We start from the raw sequence: 21,277 nt of genomic DNA on the forward strand, positions 1-21,277 counted from the left end.
TAAAAAGAATATGACTAATGTTCACCCTTTATTCTCGGATAACGAGATTGATGATTCCTATTGCCTGACCCTGCTGAGGTCCCAGACTTCCATTATTAAAAAACAGCAACAATAGGACTTGTCTGTCTTGGAATGTTTTACCTCTTTTAAATGACCCTAAAGCATTCTTTAAAGACAGCTTGGAAAATTCCCCTAGTCTCCCTTTTCTTTGATACAAAGGCAATGATTTATGACAGAATTAAGCAATGTTCTAAGAAACATTGCTGCACCTTTGAAATGTCACAAGGAGAGGGTGCATCAATAGCTGAGTTGGTGGAAGCACAATATATCTAACAATGAATCTGTTCTACAAACAGAGTCCACTTTTAGGATGTGTCCAAATGTCCAGGGCTCAAATTGCAAACCCTGTGGCCAGAGACTCCAGGGAGGTGGGTTTTTAAGGACACCTACCAACCAAGGGACGCGGGTGGCGCTGTGGGTAAAACCTCAGTGCCTAGGACTTGCTGATCGTATGGTCGGTGGTTCGAATCCCCGCGGCGGGGTGAGCTCCCGTCGTTCGGTCCCAGCTCCTGCCCACCTAGCAGTTCGAAAGCACCCTTAAGTGCAAGTAGATAAATAGGTACCGCTTTATAGCGGGAAGGTATACGGCGTTTCCGTGTGCTGCGCTGGTGCTGGCTCGCCAGCGGCAGCTTCGTCACGCTGGCCATGTGACCCAGAAGTGTCTTCGGACAGCGCCGGCTCACGGCCTCTAGAGCGAGATGAGCACACAACCCTAGAGTCGGACACGACTGGCCCATACGGGCAGGGGTACCTTTACCTTTACCTTACCAACCAAGGCAAGATTTAAGAGAAGGGAGGTGGAGCCAGATGGAAACTGGCAGTTTAGGGAACTGAACCAACTATGTCAGGCACCCCATGAGCCATACCCTGGGATCGCCTTCCTATATCAGTACAAATCTACATCTGAGTTACAGCAGGGAAGGGATTCAAACAAAATGTGAAAAATAGGCAAGAGGAATGCACAACAACCTGGTCAAAGGCAACCATTAATGCAGATATTTCACAGGTGAGAATCACTGCTGTTGAGAGAGGAACCATTTTCCCAAAGGCAGCCAAGAGATGATGATGATGATGATGATGATTAATAATAATAATAATAATAATAATAATAATCAGTCTTAATGAACAAGTTGCACCATCACTCTTAAACATAAAGTTCCATTTTAGAGCAGGGGAACATTGAGGCTCAGAGATATGCAACTTGTCCATTGATCAGTCAATTAAAAATAGGCATGAGAACATAACATGACCTGTTGAATCAAGTCAAAGGCCCATCATCCCTATCATCCGATTCGCATAGGACCCTACCAGATGACTATGGGTAGACCGCAAGCAGAACTTGAGGGCAACAGCATTCTTCCTCATTGGAATTCCTGGTGCTGTGGTCTTTTTTTGTTACTGGATAATTGAGATCCAGAAATCCTGTATGATCTTCTGTCCACCTTCTGCGCACATCCATGGTAAGGCTTTAGCCCCCTTCAGGTCAGATGAGAATTGCGGTGTAACATCTGCTCCTTCTCCCTTGATTGACAGGTGATCTGAGCACTTTGGGGTTGGCCAGGGAAACTGACAGCTTTCAGTTCAAGCTTCCGCTCAGGAGTCATTGAAAGTCCCCTGCTTCTGTACCACCAGCAAAGGGTGGAAAACAGTGCTCATTTTGTGCCAGGATTTGGGTACAGAATCATCATATCCTAAGCCAGGCCAGCTGAAATCAAAAGCTCCCTGCATGGCAACTGTTTTATTATTGTGCAGTGGCTCATGGTGTGGTTTGCTCTGCTTTCTCCACATCGCCACAAACATTTGGAAAGGCAGACTCTCGTACATTAGATGGAATTGGTACAGCAGCTTTCTGCCACCACTTAGACTTGGAGCAACTTAAAGCAGACTCCAATGTGGCAGTGCCAAAGAGCAAAGGCAGCCTTTAATCTCCAGCTCTTTCTATGTGGGAAAGCTTACCGCAGGAGTGGCAAGAACAAGACAGGCTCCTTGGCAAATACATTGTTTGGAGGCAGGGCCCAGGGTGAATGGGCTGGTTCCTGTGTTTGCTGTCTTCATTCATCATGTCCGCTCTTCTGAGGCACACGCATGGGCACAGCTTGCAGGGGCCAGATGCAAAGGGGAAGAGGGGTGGATTGTCATGGGCAAGGATCCCTACCCTTTCTGAAGATTTGAAGGATGGAGAACACAGGTAGACAGTCAGCAATGTGTCCCCTTCTTAGAGACTTCATGGAAGAAGATGAAATCCCAAGGAACAGTGGCTGTATCAACAGAAATGTAGTGTCCCAATCAAGGGAAGTTATATTCTGCCTTGGTCAGACCACACCTGTTCTGGGCACCACAAGGATGTTGACAAGCTGGAACATGTGCAAAGGAGGGCAACCAAGATGACCAAGGGTCTGGAAACCAAGCCTTATGATTGAGAATGATTGGGAGTGTTTAGCCTGGATGAGAGGAGACCAGAGCTGTCTTTCCCATAGGGCTTAGTGGTGCACCAGGGCACCAGCCTCTCTGGGGCGCCCCAGTGAGTGGGGGAGCTGCAAGGCTTTGCCAGTGGCCTCCCCTTTCCCTGCATGCCCACCAGCTGCGCCCCATCAACCATATGGCTGGCGGGCGTGCAGCTTGCTTCCCAAGCCTCCATGGGAGGAGAGCGATCCCTGCAGAGGCTTAGGATGGAAGCTGCGCTCTGCCAACTATATGGCTGGCAGTGGGCAGCTTGCCCCCCCCCACTATCCGTGGTAATTTGGGGGTGCTGGGTGGATATTTGCACCCCAGCGCCGCATCTGCTAAAGATGGCCCTGGAGGAGACTGAGAGGAGATATGATAGGCATCTTCAAATATCTCAAGGGCTGTCACGTGGAAGAGGGAGCAAGCTTGTTGCTATGGAGGGTAGGACTCAGACCAATGGCTTCAAGTTACAAGAAAGGAGATTCCAGCAAACATCAGGAAGAACTTTCTGACAGTAAGAGCTGTTTGACAGTGGAACAGACTCCCTCGGTTGTGCACTCTCCTTCCTTGGAGGTTTATAAGCAGAGGTTGGATGGTCGTCTGTCATGTCTGCTTTAGCTGAGATTCCAGCATTGCACGGGATTGCACTATGATTCTATGACAAAACTGTATCTCCTCAAATTCAAATCTTCTATACAACTATTAATGGTACCTTCAGGTTTTCCCCAATGAACATGGTGGATGTGACAGCAGGACTGTAGAAATGGCTTCCAATTGTTGTTGATTGTATATGTTTCTCTGTGAAATCTGTAGCTAGAGAGGGTGTTCTTCCTGCTCCCTGCACACACATGCGCGCACACACACACACACAGAGAGAGAGAGAGAGAGAGAGAGACTTTTCTCTCTTAATGAATCTCTTTGGGCTTTCCTTGGAGTGCCCTGAGCTGTTTTATCTGAGACCGAACTCCTGCATTCACTTCAGATGCCCTTTAGGGGAAGTTTGCATCAATGGCACCTGGGAATCCTTTGGAAGAATCACACGGAGAAAAGCTGATGTGTGAGCCAACATTTGAAAGGGAAGGACACTGTAATGATGCAAAATGGAAATAAATCTGGAAATGACTTAAATGAACATTATCCTTTTTTTGGAAACCCAAACAACTTAACTGATGCACACAAGCACATCGCTTCTTACGTATGCCACTGTTATTTCACTGTTTTGTGTTCTCTGTCTTCTAACAATCCACGATCTCCATGCTCTTCATAGGAGCTAACAGGCATGCAGGAGATCAAAGAACAAGCCAAGTGCTGAAAGGTCCTTGTCACCAGAGGTTAAAGCAAGATGGGGTGTTTCTTTTAACCCTTTTATCAGTCACTGAGCATGTCTGTCAGTTAGCAGACATTAATTACACCATTCATTCTTCATTACGACTCCTACCTTTCAGAATGTGTTGTGATCACTGCACAAAGGACTTGTGTCATCTGAAAATGGGGAAATTAAAAAAACACACTCTTCTGTTTGTTTATAATAATAATAATAAGCAGACTTTATACACATAAAGCATACTTTGTTTTATCAAATTTCTATAGACACCATTAGATGTAATACTAAAACCATGACTGATGCTGAAAACAGCCTCTGGAGATCTTCCCCCCTCTTCCTTTCTATACTATCTGGAAGAGTTTGCCTTGGGCTCTGACATTCTGCATTCTTCCTCCCCTCTCCATATCATCGGCTGCCAGTTGCAGAGAAGAGTACAGGACAGGATAAGTTTTGCTAAATGTTGCATGGGGGCGGGGAGATAAAATGCACAGCTAGTGCTTTGTATGTCAGCCACATGTTTACAATCACATCTGGTTTGGCCCTAAATCAAGGATTTGGACATTTTCACACTAGATTTCTTACTAGATTTCTTTTTTAAAGTTTTTTGAAGTTGTTCGTTCAGCCATTATAGACGGTGCGTACGGAAGTTGGTAAGCTCAGGTGTCCACAGATGACAAACGGTGTTGGAATAATTTGAAAACAATGGGGTCAAATGGATATAGAAAAATAAGCAGAGACAGAGGATTTGCTTGGTAGGGATACTGCATGCAAATCATGTTTTGGATAGTGTAACAAGCTCACAGTTATTGAACGGAGGGCTGTCTGTCTTCCTGTCACTTGATGCAATAATTAAACACAAGTCTTCTGCTTTAAAGTGCTGCTCCTGGTTTGCAGTATCAGCTGATGCAAGTGAATTTGTAGATGGATTCGGAATGCTGTCTGAACAGAACCTCTGGATACGGAAAGCCACTTCCGGCCTGCCCAGGAGGTGGGGTTGCGGGCTTCACGCCCACCCCCCACGTGAGCGGGGGCTGGTTTCAGCCCCCGCGAGAGCAGGGGGTCTGCCCTATTTAGGGCCGGCGCGGAGGGGGCTCGCCCTCTTTTCGCCGGCTAGCCCCCACATTTTCCCACCCTCCCTCCCTTTAGGTAGGCTTTAGGTAGGTCTCTGACTTTGCTATGGACTTCGGTCTGTTGCCGCATGGGGCATGGTAGGAATTTTTCCCAATTGGCAATTTACAGCCATTTGGTTTTTCGCCTACCTCGTAGCAACTCGTCACAACTCTTCGGCATTGGCAGTAGGCATTGGTAAGAAGGGGTTAAGAGGATGTGTGGGGGGGGAGGAACGCCATCACCTCCCCCCAGTGAGCAAAGGGTGGTCCGTTAAAGGACTCCGGGGGGCGTGGCCCTGTCCGAAGCCTATGGAGGTGTGGGCCAAAGGCACGCCCCCGAGCGGTGACCCGGGGGAGCTCCTAGTCGACGTGCCTCGGCAGGAGACTCCCCCGATATAGTGTTAACCCTTCCCCGTGTCTCCAGCAAATGGGCTGGAGCCGGATAGTCGTTAGGACCAATGCCTAAGCCAATGCCTCTCATTCCTGAATTCAATAAAGTTGTGGCCTAATTCGCCCATTTAACCTTAAACTATGGTGTCTCATGTCTTTATTTATCCTGGTGGGGGGCGGGAACTCGCCACGCAAATGGCATCGTTCCCTCAATGTCTGATTTGCCCTTGATTTCCCCCAGATGTTGTTGGACTACAACTCCCATCTTCCCTGAGCTCTGGCCTTGCTAGCTATGGGTGATGTCAGTTGTAGCTCAACAACATCTGGGGACCCACAGGTTTAGAAAGGCTGGAACAAAACAGCACCACACACGTGAACAAAGCACCCACAGGTTAAGTGGAGCCCTGAGATTAGCAAAAGCATGTAAATCTTTTTTTAAAAAGTCTGTTAAGTGGGAAAAACTCCCAAAACCCCCCAATAGTGTGATCCGAGTGGCTGGGTTTTGGGGGGCTGTGGGGGTGCAAAGCAGACTGGAATGGAGGAGGGGCATGGCTGACGGAATGGCACACTGCTACATTTTGTTGCAGCTCCCACTTGCTCCTCTGAATTTCAGATTCAAGGGACCTACAATGGGAGGCCATCCTCTCCACTCTCCGACTGTGAGCTGCCCACTGGAATGCTGGAGTAACTGAGCAATCTAGGCAGGTTGGTTTCTTAAAAATGAAAGTAAAGTTTTTGGCTCCAGGGAGGAGAAAAAACAACAACATTTGCAATGGTTCTGAGATCACAGGCCTACATGCCTCTTTTGAGATTGTCTACAAAATAAGAGCAACCACTGTCTGCGTGCCTTAATCCTAAATAATGTGTTTCTGTTTGTTTTCCATTTGTAGATGAATATCTGTATTCTGGAACGGCCTCTGATTTCCTTGGCAAAGACACTGCTTTAACACGTTCTCTGGGTTCGTCACAAGACCACCATTACATCCGGACTGATATTTCAGAACATTACTGGCTCAGTGGTAAGAGAACTAAGCATGTGTCACTAGGGAACGCACAGTTTCTGTTTTTGAGCCCAGAATCCTGTTTTACTGCACAGCCTAGTTGTCATCTATAGTACAACTGCAGACGCAGACATCCTGACGTATTTCCTTCTGTTGGGTTCAAGGCCTCAACCCAACCCTCTGCAGGTGCTCTGATGAACACCTGGAACTTCTGTACAGGGCAGTTCCATGTATGGAATAGATATGTGTATATGCGTAACTGTTTGTGCCACTGCAGCCAACAAATTACCATTGAAATTTACATCTCTAAAGGTAAAGGTAAAGGGACCCCTGACCATTACTCTGGGGTTGCAACACTCATCTCGCTTTATTGGCCGAGGGAGCCAGAGTACAGCTTCTGGGTCATGTGGCCAGCATGACTAAGCCGCTTCTGGCAAACCAGAGCAGTGCACGGAAACGCCGTTTACCTTCCCGCCAAAGTGGTACCTATTTATCTACTTGCACTTTGATGTGCTTTTGAACTGCTAGGTTGGCAGGAGCAGGGACCGAGCAACAGGAGCTCACCCCGTCATTGCAGGGATTCGAACCACTGACCTTCCGATTGGCAAGTCCTAGGCTCTGTGGTTTAACCCACAGCTCTAGCTCTGCAGAAATATCAAGAAGCCATAAAATCCTGGCCTAGGAGAGCAGCTTGGAATGCAGAGCCCACACTTCATTAGGGATCCCTGATCTAAGGCAGATTTAATGCGCATTGGCAGAGTAGCCCTGGCATCTCCAGTTAGGGCCGGGAATATTCCCTTCCTGCAACCCTGGAGAACTGTTGTTAGTCACTGGTTACACAATTGCTGAGCAATATGGAGCGATGATCTGCCCCCAAATAAGGCCATTTCCTGTGTTCCAGTTTTGCCTAGGCAGGCAGGCACCCTAGGAAAACAGAATGTGCAGCAAAGTTAGACATGTGTGTCCTAATCTGGAGTTTTCCAAATAAACCTGGCTGCAGGTACAATCACACAGCCTTCCAGATGCGAGCTCCACACCAGCAGTTTGGCTGTACTTCTCTGTTCTTACACCCAACCATTCCTCCTCAATTTTCCTTTCTGGGTATGCATGCAGATGTTTTATACACGCACATCTGATTGAGATGAAAACAAGCAAACGAAAACAGAAACTGTGCAAGAGCAAACACTACCGGCCTCAATTATCATGCCTCACAATGGGTGAGATGGAAGCTTGTGTTGTTGTTTGGGGTGGAGTCTTGCAATTTCAATTTGCATTTTTTTTTTTTTTAAATGTTAATCCTGAAGTCTTCAGCAAGAGTGATATTTATTTGCCTTGCTTGTATAAGGCTTCTGCAAAAATGACAATGAGGTTCTTCGCAAGATCTGTGAAGTAGTAGCAGCAGTAGCATTTTTGTCGTTTTTTAATGTATGTAATGGAGGAGAGCAAGAATGTTGCTCCCTTCTCCCTTCTCTGCCCTTCCTGCAGGAGCCCAGCAGGGCTTTGGGTAAAGTGGTTGATCTGGCTTCACTTTTTACTGGCACCACCCACCCATTTTGGGAATGCAGCCTTCATGTATGCCTTTTAAACAGTTAATTTTAGATCAAAACCAGTTATCTGTATCTCTCTGAAACACTGAGGTTGAAATCCAATCTCCTTAGATAGGAACATCTCTCTTTTGGACCATAAAGGTACATTTCATGCCTGCAAAAAGCAGTTTAAATACCACTAAGGGGAACATTAAAAGAGCTTCCTAAATGGAAGTACTTCTTTTCCTTTCCTAATAAGATAATTTTTAAACACTAGTGAACGCTTTTAAAAATCACCACACACACACACACACACACACACATATACACACACTCTGAAGCAATACCCCAAACCACAGACACAGATTTAAAGACACATTATATACACAGTCCGTCAACCGAATATTTAAATGTGTTTCTTTTGGCCATTAATTGTCTCTTCCATGGAGGACCTGGCTTCCCATAATTCAGGGTTACTGTGCGGTTGTGATGGATGACTTGCAAAGCAAAGATCTCCTGACCAAAAGAACATGGTGACTTCCCAGCAATGCACAGAAGGGCCATTGTATGCCTTGCAGCCTTCAGCAAGACAATGCTCTGCTTTTTGAATTCTCACTCCCTGGCAACCTTCATTGTATTTCTGTGCACTGATCCTGTATCCTATGCCCTCCTTAATGGCAAGATATGAAGCCACCCCTGGAGGTGTCCCATCTTTTTGTCACTGAGCTCTTTTCTTGCACAAATCTGATAGAAATCAACGGAAGTGGCTCTGAGTGGGGAAGCCCCCCGCCATAGCAGACCCATGGTGGCTGTGCTGCTGGCCTAAGTAGTCAGAAGGGGATGGTAGGAATGGCCTCCCTGAAAGGTCACAGTGACACTTGCCTGAGAATTGGCTCCATGCAAGCAAGTGAAGAGAAATGGGAATTGGAAGCAGCTTTGGAGCTTTTGGAGAAAGGTAGCAGAAAAGAGAACTGAAGGCGAGACTATCTGTATGTCTGCCCTGGAATGAAGAAAGAATCAGGGAAGAGGTTAAGGACAACCTTTGAGGACACAGGGAAGCATCATAGCAACAACTAGATGGGGCAGCTGAAACAATGTCCTCTCCCCAGCCCCCCTCTCTTTCACGGTGGTGCCGGAGTGAGCCTCTTGGGCTTGCTGATCAGAAGGTCAGCGGTTCGAATCCCTGTAACGGAATGAGCTCCCATCGCTCTGTCCTAGCTCTTGCCAATCTAGCACTTCGAAAGCATGCCAGTGCAAGTAGATAAACAGATACCACTGAGGCGGGAAGGTAAATGGTGTTTCTGTGCACTCTGGTTTTTGTCACAATGTCCCGTTGCACCAGAAACGGTTTAGTCATGCTGGCCACATGACCCGGAAAGCTGTCTGCGGACAAATGCCAGCGAGTTGAGTGCCGTAACCCCATAGTCACCTTTGACTGGACTTAACCGTCCAGGGGTCCTTTACCTTTTTACCTTTACTGCGGCAGGTGCACAGTCTAAAGAAGATATAGTTGTGGCACAGATGCTATTGCAAAGCTGCTCCCCTTGACTGCCTCTTGGGTCACACCAAGACCATGGAGAGGGGGGACATCACTTCAGAAGTCCCTTCGGAGGGGAAGCACTAGCAGGGGAACTGTTACATCGTGTAATACGTATTTCTCATTGGCCGTTGGGAATGTGGAGATGTTCCCTGGCTTCACCATTTAGTATTTTTGAACACGGACCTTTAGGGCCAGAGCAGGTGCTTTCATCCAGTGTTGCTTTGCAGCTTGTTGCTTGTGGTTTTGGCACAGGAAGGCTGCATGAGAAGCCTGGCTTTGGCTCTGAAAGAGTTCTTGATTTTGTTGGACTGCCTGGTTGTGGGATTCTTATGGGCCACATCCCTCTGGGTCACCCTATCGAGCTGAGGCAGACATCCATGTATTGCACAGATGTAGGAGCCAGCCTTTGGGGAACCGCACTGCAAAGGGAACCATATTAATTGGCTCTAATTGCATTTGAAAGGAACACATCAGCTTAGAGAAAGATTGGGAACCCACTGGACATTGTTAGAGCTCCTTTACCCTTGACCATTGTCCCTACTGGACGGGGCTGATTGGAGTTGCATTCTGGCATTAGACAGAGAGCACCAGGTTTCCACTCCTGGCTTGAATGCCAAAACATTTGTATGGTGCCATGAAGACTTTTCACAGAAGAAATGAATGTTTCATTAGTATATTATAGTTCAGGCTTCCTTTCTTCAAAGAGATGATTGAGGATGGTCCATGTGGTGGCAGTGGGAATTGTATTTTATCCCTCATACAACCCAGTGAGGTAGGTTAGACAAAGGAATAGGATCTCATCCAAGGATCTTACCCACTGAACTTCACAGCTGAGTTGAATTACTTTTTCTTTTTTAAAGGATTTTAAATTTGAACCCAGGTCTCAGTCTCTAAGCACACTGGCCTATTCTGTTCTCTTCTGTTCTGTGTCTGTTAGTGTGTCTGAAATCTGACATAATGTCTTAAGTCAAATGCTTTTAGAATTTGTGTTATTCTGTTAAAGTTCAAGAGATTCCCCAAATTGCTTTCTCAATGTAATCATGTTTCACTCCAACAAAAAGACCACTATTAAAATTGACATAAAGTTTGTATTTTCTGGGTGTTCTGGTGTCAAGAAATTGGCTGATGATAGTATTACAATTAAAGAAAACACAGACACATAAATATACACACACACTAAAGATTAAACCACCCATTCTTTTTTTGGCCTTCCATGAAAAATGGTGCACACTTAAGTAATTGTGCAATTAGTATTAAATTGCTTATATAGGAATGAGACAGATTTTCCCCTTTTCAACTATATTCTGTTCTCTCAGCTGAATAGTTCACTTCACTGCAAGGAAAAGTCCACAGGAAAAGTCCCAATTTCTATTAACTCGCATTTCCAATTAAAAGGATCCTAAGTAACAGGCAGTAGGTCAGAGACTTCTTCCAGCCCTGACCTTGCTGAGACATGATCTGAATCAGCAGAGGGGAATTTCTTAGGGCAAGAACTTCTTGCTTATAGTGGCAGGTCTCAGAAGGACCAGTCCTTTCCCAGGCTTTTAAAAGATGCTGAGGCCCTGTTATTTTATTTATTTAAAGGTGTTTATAAGCAGCTTACTATTTTAAAATCTCTGAACAACATAAAAGCAATAAACTTCATCATTAAAACAAAAATGCCACACAAACCCAGTAAAACAGTTGTATAAAAGCGCATACAAACAAAGAAAAGTTGGAATTCCAGGAAGTCAAAGCAATAAAAATGCAATGGGGGATGCTTCACCTGCTGTATTTATATTATTGTATTATTGCATTTCTGTGTTGGGGGGAGGGAGAGACAACAGCCAGGCCTACCTCCCTTGCCTGAGCTCTGCCTCATATCCTTCTGGGACTTGAAAAGATGTCGTAGTCATCAGACAGATGGCTGTGTGGGAGCGAAGTGTGCTCAAACTCACAACCCTGAGATTAAGAGTCATGTCTGGTACAAGACATAATTTTTGTGTTCCAAAACTCTATGTTATGGGGCTGCGGTGGAACTAAAATGGAAGACTGTGCAAGCTTCTTCACAATAAGTGATGCTTGCGACCTATAAAGTGTCCCTGTGCAGGATAATGAAAACACCAAGAAATTCTGAGAGCTCAGAGTCTCCACTCTCAGAGCAACCTGCCTTATTGGTCTATGCACGGGACGCGGGTGGCGCTGTGGGTAAAACCTCAGTGCCTAGGACTTGCCGATCGTATGGTCGGCGGTTCGAATCCCCATGGCGGGGTGAGCTCCCGTCGTTTGGTCCCAGCTCCTGCCCACCTAGCAGTTCGAAAGCACCCCTAAGTGCAAGGAGATAAATAGGTACCGCTTTCTAGCGGGAAGGTAAACGGCGTTTCCGTGTGCTGCGCTGGTGGTGGCTCGCCAGAGCAGCTTCGTCACGCTGGCCACATGACCCGGAAGTGTCTCCGGACAGCGCTGGCCCCCGGCCTCTTAAGTGAGATGGGCGCACAACCCTAGAGTCGGACACGACTGGCCCGTATGGGCAGGGGTACCTTTACCTTTTACCTATGCAAGCCTGTAAACTTAGACTCAAGTCCTACTGAGTTCCATGAAACTTACTTACTCCCATGTAAGTGTGTATAACATTGCAGGCTCCCTGCTCTAATCTTACTCCTCCAAACCACTTTCTGCTGGGAGTGATACTGAGTAATGTGTTTCTCCTATTGCAGATTGCAGCAGAATTGATGTTACAGGTGGCTGCCTGTTGTGCCTCTGCATGAGTCTCTGCCTTGGCTTTGCCTCCTCCTCCTGATTTCTACAGAGATGTAGTGGAGCTTACATTAGCCCTTTCTTTAAAAGTGATGTGCATTGCCAACATTGATTCATTTTAAAAACTATTTAAGCATGGTCTTGGGACTCTTGCTCAAACGCTTTTAAAAGAAGGGAGCTTGATTCCATGGAAAAGAAGCCAAGAATGTGTGAGGGCGCATTCACACAGACACATTGGCAGTGAGTTTAAATGCACACCGGAAGTCATGTCCACACCATGCTCTGGATGACAAATAATATTGACATAGTGTCCAGTTCATGCAACCCTTGACCTATGAAACAGGAGTGAATCTGGCCTAAATGACAAAATGCTTGCAGATGAATGAGTGGTTTCCTATGGTAGCAAGCCTGGATGACTGAATGGTCCTGGTGGTTAACAGTATGACAATGTTACCTTTGACTTCCATTCTTTTGTGTCATGGCCGGCATTGCATTAGAATCAGAAGTGTAAGACGAATTCTGATTGTTCAGTGAGGAATTCACCTAGGACAAGTGTGGGGAAACTTTAGGTTCTCCCGCTGTTCCTGAACTACAGATTCCATCAGCTCCAGCAGTCTTGGCCAATGGCCAGGGGTGATGGGAGTTTTAGTTCAGGGCCAGAGGTTCACCACACCTGACTTCAGAGAAAGAAGAGGTGAAGAGCACACAATCCCACTGCCCAGGGATGGAGAAAACTGTGGCCTTCCATACGTTAGATGGATTCCAGCTGCTCCATCAGGTTGAGACCCTATCTGCCCGCGGACTGCCTCGCCAGAGTGGTGCATGCTCTGGTTATCTCCCGCTTGGACTACTGCAATGCGCTCTACGTGGGGCTACCTTTGAAGGTGACCCGGAAACTACAACTAATCCAGAATGCAGCAGCCAGACTGGTGACTGGGAACAGCCGCCGAGACCATATAACACCGGTCTTGAAAGACCTACATTGGCTCCCAGTACGTTTCCGAGCACAATTCAAAGTGTTGGTGCTGACCTTTAAAGCCCTAAACGGCCTCGGTCCAGTATACCTGAAGGAGCGTCTCCACCTCCATCGTTCTACCCGGACACTGAGGTCCAGCACCGAGGGCCTTCTGGCGGTTCCCTCACTGCGAGAAGCCAAGTTACAGGGAACCAGGCAGAGGGCCTTCTCGGTAGTGGCGCCCTCCCTGTGGAACGCCCTCCCACCAGATGTCAAAGAGAACAACAACTACCAGACTTTTAGAAGACATCTGAAGGCAGCCCTGTTTAGGGAAGCTTTTAATGTTTGATGTATCATAGTATTTTAATATTCTTTTGGAAGCCGCCCAGAGTGGCTGGGGAAACCCAGCCAGATGGGCGGGGTATAAATAATAAATTATTATTATTATTATTATTATATCAGTGCCAGCTGATGCTGGCTGATGGTCCATCAAGATCTGGAGGCCCCATTGTGGTTCAGGGTAGGAAGTCTTCCTTCTGCACCAGCCTCAGTGTCTTGCGTCATTTCATAGGAGTTAGAAAACACAGATCAATGCAGTTACAATCTTTGGTACTTTGGGTGTCTTTTAGGAGCAAAGTTTATTGGACTCTTCCCTATCCCGGACACATATAATCCAGACGATGACAAAATCTATTTCTTTTTCCGAGAAGTTTCTCAAGATAGCAGCACCTCTGACAAAACCATCCTTTCCCGAGTTGGCCGAGTCTGTAAGGTGAGCAATGAGAATATATGCAAAACTAACCCTCTAGCTTTGTTTCCTCGATAAATATTAATTGCCCAAGGGAGGAAATAACTTTCCTCAAAGTACTGTCTAGGCTACCTACAATAATATGGATTACTAATGGAGTCTCACATTCTCTCAACTGGTCCTGCACTGTTGGTTTGATAAGCCAGCTGTGAGTTTGGAATTCTTATATTTTCACAGTTGATAATGAAGTTAAATAGTAGCCAGTTTAATTACCTGCCTCTGAATAGTGAGACTCTCATTCTACATTCACAAATCACCGCTAACCCAAATAAACTAATCCACTCCTGTTGTTTTTTTAGTTCTCCAGTATGTATTCGCTATTTCTCTCCCCCCATAGCATTTGGTCTGTGTTCTTTCACCCATTCAACACCTTCTGCTCCAGTATATTATTTCCCAGAATTCAAAGGGCTGTGCGGGGCTGCCCTTATATTTTCCTTGCCTGAAACAACCTGGCCTTCAGCTTTGTGGTACTCTCACACTTTCTGGTTCCATCCACGTTATTTATTCTGGCTAGAATCCCAAGAACGGGGCTCTGGGCTTGTGTTTCTCAAGCAGCAAACCACTGCCACCATCACATGAGAAACCAGTTTTGAAACTGGAGGGAATTTCCGAAGGAGATAGCATTGCGGGGAGGGTCAGCTGTTTAAAAACCTGGGTACGTTCAAGCTTTAGGGTGTGCCTGAAATAGCGCTTTGAATCCCAGCCAATATTTATACACTGCATGCTCTGCCCGAAGGGACCCAAGCCAAGGTATGAGCTTTCATGCACAACAGGTATCCCGGAACAAAAGAACTGCAAAACGCAAATATGACCAAGCACTGTAAAATCAGTTTAAAGTCAACAGTCAATGACAACAGTAGTCAATCAATAAGTGTCCCAGGTAAAAATCTCAGCAGTCATCAATGAAATACCCTTTTGACCACTAATTAAAACATTTTTTAAAAAGGAGAAAGATTGCTTGCAGACCAAGGAAGTCATCAGCCCTTTGTGGCTTAGGGCCCTCGTATTTATGGGACCGCCTCTCCTGGTATGCCCCGCAGAGGACCTTAAGGTCCATGAATAATAGCTTAAAGGTCCCGGGCCCTAAGGAAGCCAGACTATCCTCCACCAGGGCCAGGGCCTTTTCAGTGATGGCTCCGACCTGGTGGAATGCTCTGTCTAATGAGACAAGGGCCCTTCAGGATTTAACCTCCTTCCATCAGCCTGTAAGGCAGAGCTATTCTGCCTGGCCTTTAATTTGAATTCAGCCTGATCTTTTATTTCCCTTCTCTTTCCTCCCCCTCCCCTTTTATGAAGATCAACCGCTCTGAGACTCCACAGCTAATTCTCCCCTGGCCTCCCCACTGTCCCAAGTAGGACCAATTCAGCCAGCTAGCCCTGGGGATTATCTAATGCTTATTTCCCCTAAATTGATTTCTGAATTTTGAATTTTATTGTTATTCATGTTTTTATACTGTATTTTATGCTGCTTTTATAATTAAGTGTTTTAAATTTGTTGTTAGCCGCCTTGAGCCCGGTTTTTGAACCAGGAAGGGCAGAGTATAAATAAAATTTATTATTATTATTATTATTATTATTATTATTATTATTAATATCAGGTGGATGTCCTTTGGGAACATGTTTCACAGTGCCTTGCCAGGGCAGTGTTCCGTGGCAAATAAAGTGTTGTTCTTTCATCATTGTCTTGCTGCTTCCCCTCTCAACTCCTTGGAATAAACATGTTGCTAAAGGATACACAGGCCAAACATAGATAAATAAAGCAAGGAGAAAGGTGGCTATCAGTTTCACAATGTAAGAGAAAGGCGACTGACTGCTGTACAGTCCTCTAACTTCCTTTGCTCTTTTCTGGAAAGAACTTCCAGGAATGTTACCAGCCAAGTCCACTCACCCACTCCAAGACGCGGTTGGCGCTGTGGGTAAAACCTCAGTGCCTAGGACTTGCCGATCGCATGGTCGGCGGTTTGAATCCCCGCAGCGGGGTGAGCTCCCGTCTTTCGGTCCCAGCTCCTGCCCACCTAGCAGTTCGAAAGCACCCCTAAGTGCAAGTAGATAAATAGGTATCGCTTTATAGCGGGAAGGTAAACGACGTTTCCATGTGCTGCGCTGGTGCTGGCTCGCCAGAGCAGCTTCGTCACACTGGCCACGTGACCCGGAAGTGTCTCCGGACAGCGCTGGCCCCCGGCGCACAACCCTAGCGTCGGACACGACTGGCCCGTACAGGCAGGGGTACCTAAGTCTACTCACAGCAAGCCTTGAGCTCCTGCACTCCCTCCTCTAGTGCCCCAGGGTGACCAAGAGGAAACCAGAAACTCCCACTGATAATTAACCATAGTTTATTATGTCATCCAAAACATAAGCCGACTGTTCATAAACTGTGGTGAGGTTCAATTAACCATCGTTAACCACCATTTGTCAAGTTTTGAACAACACAATAAGTTGTGGTTCACCTGAAGTCAAAACAAAAGCACCCAGCCTCCTCGTGGGGGTGTTAGAGAGGGAGGGAAATTGTACTGGCACAAGGCTGGCAAAGGCTCAGTCTCATAATCCAAAATGAGGGGTTTTCTTTGTGTCCAAACCAGCCCAGATACTGTCCGACCAGCTCAACTTAAGGTCAGCACTTTCATCGGATGGAATTTTTCTCCCTGCGGCAGGTGAAAGTTTAACTGGCACCTCCTTCCTTCTATGAAAGAGCAGTGATGGGAAACGCTTCGCCAATTCCATGTCTGTCTTTGTGACCTTTTAAAGATACGGGATCTCTGCCAGAAAAAAAGGGGGTGGGTACCTTAGTGGTAGTTTTATGAAGATAAAGCAAGATAAGGATTGTACAGAATTTGTCACACGGATTTTAATAACATATTCAAATCCGTGCCAGGATCTGACTGCTGAGACTATAGCTCAGCTACAAAGTGTATGCTTTGCATTTGTAGGACATCTAGTTCAGCTAAAGAAGCTCAAGATATGGGGAAGAGATTGACTATAGACTCTCCAGAGTGGGAAACATTTTTCATCCCAGGGGGGCGACATCCGTCTGTGGAAAACCTTGGGAGGGGGCACCTGCAAGTGGTGGGCATGCTATAGGATATCAGAGTTTGGCAATGGATGTGATTTTTACAGTTTGTACAGTAGGCTACATTTCTGCCATGGAAAGGTAGCATGCTGAGGTCCCCCAAAACACCCCTACCCCAATAACTCACACATCACTCATAAATTTTTGTTTAAGGTTTTTGGCATAATTTTGGCCACAACTTTATTAACTTACAAATTGTGAGTGCTTGCTTAGAGAGCCAGTGTGGAAGAACAAGATCAGGGATAACTGGAGCTGCGGCACAGACCCTCAGCTTCTCCCCGCATGCTCCCGGGGGCTTACGCGGCCCAAACCCGATTCCAGGGGTTTAGATGAAAGGATGGTAAGCCCCTGAATTCCTTTAACGGAATTCCCGTGCAGCAGCAGCATTGGAGGGGCAGGCACAGCCAACCCATACCCCTCCACCAACCAATTTAAACCAATGCCTAACCGCCAACCTTACAAGTTGCGACGATTTGCTACGCAGTAGGCAAAAACCAAATGGCACACACTAATCAGCCAATTGGAAAAATTCCTACTAGGCCCCCGCACCAAGGCAGACGACCCCATGACAGGCATAGCAAGGTCAAAGCAAGGTCAAACAAGGGAGGGAGGGCGGGTGATCCGATGCCCACAGCGAAAGAGAAAGCAACTTGCGGTGAACCCTGCTTAAACCTCTGTTCCCCACCCCTAAATTGGCAACATCAAATTTACCCCAGCAACACCAACCCACCAATCCACTCCAGGCCCCTTCATTCTAACCTGCCTGGCAACTAAGGGGTGCTTTGTCCGGCCCCATCCGCAACACGTGCTCTCCTTTAGTGAGAACACGTTTTAGCAGTTTCTGCTCTCTGACAAACACACGGTCCCTCCATTCGAGCCATCAGGAGGCATTGCCGCTGTTTAAGGATACAATCTAGTCAGGCAAGGGCACTTGGGGTGGGTGTTGATCAGAACCAGTGAGAAGCATGGCCCAGGAGAAGAAGGTGGAGTCTGGGCCAGAGAGAAAGACCAAAGGATTGTCACCTACAGCTGAGGCAGAGTCCAGCTCTGGACTGGTTAGGCTTTGGATCTGACTCAAGGAACGGCAGGCCCTGGGGTCTTTATAGTGCATGATTTCTGTCCAACTCTCCCAAGGAACAGTTGTGGTCCTGGGTGGCTGCAGAACCTCTATCACCACCAACATCACTAAGACACCCCCTCCCCCAACGTATCTGCCCTAGAATGAACACCTGAAAGGAGTTCTGGATACAATTACATACAGTATGAGCCCTGAAAAGGCCTCCAAAAGAGTAGAGAGAAAAGGATGGGGTGTCACACAATGAACTGCTTCTCTATCAAATAAAAATGAAAAAAATCCCTGCCCATAAGAAGCCACAACTGGACGCCTTCTCTCTGACATCCAGTTTCTTATGTGGAGCGATATGGTCTGCGTGGCTGAGCATTCAGTCGCGTGGTCCTTTGCCTGCTTTCTGAAGTGGCGCAGCTGAGACCGAGGTCTGCAACCTCTGTGAGAAACAGGGCAAAGGACAGAGTGTTGGCTAACGAGTGTGTGTTGCTGAGCAGCCTGTTTGCTTTTAAAGTGCTGTGGGAAGAGCCAGATCTCCAGGGCTGAGTATTGCCAATGGGCCAAGGTTCCCTCCCAGGCAACCTTAAAGGACCAAGTAGCAGAGGATGGGAGAGATCTCTGCATGAACGTCTAGAAAACTATTGCCAGTCAGAGTAGATAATACTAGGATAGGTGGACCAGGATAGGTTTGACCAGTGCTTTTTTTCTTAAAGAAATGTTTAGAGGTGCTCTCATTTTCCTACTCATATTGAAATATTGCCCCTCAATGAGGCCAAACTTAGATTCACAAAATGTTTAGGGGTCCCCCCAGAAAAATGCACTGGGTTTGACTCTGCATAAGGCAACTTTATTACAATACACTTTGTTGCCCCCCCCCCCCTTCAAAAAATTAAGGAGACCTCTTTGGATGTTTTCTGGATTTTTTTAACCATATCTAGGGATGGTTGGAATGAATTTATTTCTGGTGTATGTCACACACTGTACAGCTGCAGTCGCTCTGCTCCTTTAGACCCTGTCACTCTTAGCTTGAGAGTGAGGCCTGCCTGCCTTGAACCTCTCTAGCCAAACAGATTGGGGAATCGTTTGCAGTTGTGTGAGTGGGAGGCAGCTCCCTCGTCTGAGAATGGACAGAGCTGAGCACAACCATTGAGGGGAAAGGGTTAAACGGCTTAACCAAGTTGACATCAGGGCTTTATGGATGCTGTCCCTCTGGGTCAAACATCTGTCAACGTTTTCATCTTACCCAGTGATTAGAGGATTCAGATGTCCTGTAGTATTGCGTGGGTTTCTTTCACCATTTCTAATTTTGAGAAAATTATGTTTTAATTTCTTTTATTTTGACTCATGCTTCTTTCTTTGCTTTTAAAAAGAGAACCATCAAACCGCCCCCACCCCCCTGATTTGGGTTGCATCATTTTTCATTCTGCATATCACCTAGGGGATAGTGTTATAAATTGCGAGGAAGTTCTTTCAACGTCCACGGTCGGACTGAAATGCATAATTTGTCATGACAAGTGGCATTTCTGATATTTTGCTTTTCTTTTCTTAAAGACGTTATCAGCCACTTATCTGCAGTAGCTGGCATTTCTTCGTCTGCTTGGGGGGGAAACTAGAATGTTCCCACTAATATCAAATGAAGTGCAGCCAATGCCTTGGCTTTGTTTTGTGTTTCCCCCTCCCGGTAGGATTAGGTGTAGAAAATACAAAACAAGTTTAACTGGCAAATAGAGAGCTGGTGCCATAACCTGTGAACGGTGTTTGCACATTTAAATAAGGGTAGGTGACTCATGGAATCGTAGAATCACAGAACCGTAGAGTTGACGGGGACCCTGAGGGTCCTCTAAGTCCAAGCTTCTCCTGTTTCTTGCCACTTTCTGCCCATTTCCCCAGGCCAGGAAGGATGGAGTTTGGAAGAGGAGCTGTTGCTTCAGACTGACAGCTGCTTATCAAGGAGGTGGAGACTCCACCCCTTCCTGACTCTCAGCCAAGCTCTGATCCTGGCAGGTGCTTCCATGTTCTTCTCTGTTCTCACCCTGTCTCCGTTCACTTCATTCACACAGAGGCAAATGGAGAGACTGATTTTACCAGTCATGAACAGTGACCAAGGGTCTGGTAAAACCTCTCTCTTATCTACTCACACTCATGTTTAAGCCAAGGCACAGGCCAATGGGAGGGAGCAACTTCAGTTCATAGGGGAAGAGCTCAGCCTACTTCTCTGTTGCTCTTCTTGGATCACATGGAAATGTCAGTGGAGAGCCAGCACTGCTCACTCTTTTAGTTATTCTACACATGAGGGACCCTGTTTAAAACCAGTTGCCAAGCAGGGCTTTACTAAATTCCAAATAGATTGGGTCTATCGCTTTGCCTGCAGAAATGACTATTGCAGATACAGTGGTACCTCAGGTTACATACGCTTCAGGTTACAGACTCCGCTAACCCAGAAATAATACCTCAGGTTAAGAAATTTGCTTCAGGATGAGAACAGAAATCGTGCGGTGGCGGCGCGGCAGCAGCGGGAGGCCCCATTAGCTAAAGTGGCGCTTCAGGTTAAGAACAGTTTCAGGTTAAGAACGGACCTCCAGAACGAATTAAGTACATAACCAGAGGTACCATTGTATTAATACTGTGCAGTTTGAAGTACAGTTGGATGCATGAAAACTGACTCCTTTTTGGAAATGAAACATTATTAAGGCCCATGCGTTTAATTAAAACTTTACTTGCAGAACTGTCTTCAAAACAAAATGAAAACATCAAATGATACATCCAAACAATTCCATAAGACATGTGCCAGTCCAAGGCATAGACTCAGCATCATACAAAATATGAAATAATTTCAACAGACCTGGAAGCAGAGGTCTGTCTCTCCCCGCAGCCTTGCACCCTGCCTGAGGCTGTTTACGTGGACAGCTGTTTACACATCCTTACTTTCACAGAGCCTGGGAACAAAGAAAACAAGGCAATTCCCTTCAAAATGGCGAATTTGCAATTCAATACATCTCTTGTGATCTAAGGTTAAACACTCATGTGTTAGCTAGCAGAAAACAACGACAGTTAATTATCACCTCAGCTAAAGCTCAGAAACCCTTAGAATACTGCAGTGGAATTTCTCCAGAGTTAGCAGTACAGTGGTACCTCGGGTTAAGAACTTAATTCATTCCAGAGGTCCGTTCTTAACCTGAAACAGTTCTTAACCTGAGGCGCGCTTTCGCTAATGGGGCCTCCTGCTGCCACTGCACCGCTGGCGCGTGAT

The 21,277-nt window shown here is 46.4% G+C and overlaps 1 protein-coding gene across 1 annotated transcript in view; it reads left to right on the forward strand.

Annotated features, from left to right (window-relative positions):
• Positions 1 to 21,277, forward strand: part of SEMA3D (semaphorin 3D) — a 177,044-nt gene that overhangs the window by 87,708 nt on the left and 68,059 nt on the right. Inside the window, exons 7-8 of the mRNA XM_081005477.1 lie at positions 6,219 to 6,347; positions 13,716 to 13,858. Coding sequence (XP_080861603.1) covers positions 6,219 to 6,347; positions 13,716 to 13,858 — 272 coding nt within the window. The remainder of the gene's footprint in view (positions 1 to 6,218; positions 6,348 to 13,715; positions 13,859 to 21,277) is intronic.

This window comes from Podarcis pityusensis (genome assembly GCF_964106645.2).
Source record: "Podarcis pityusensis genome assembly, chromosome: 5".
In the NCBI taxonomy this organism is placed as follows: Eukaryota; Metazoa; Chordata; class Lepidosauria; order Squamata; family Lacertidae; genus Podarcis; species Podarcis pityusensis.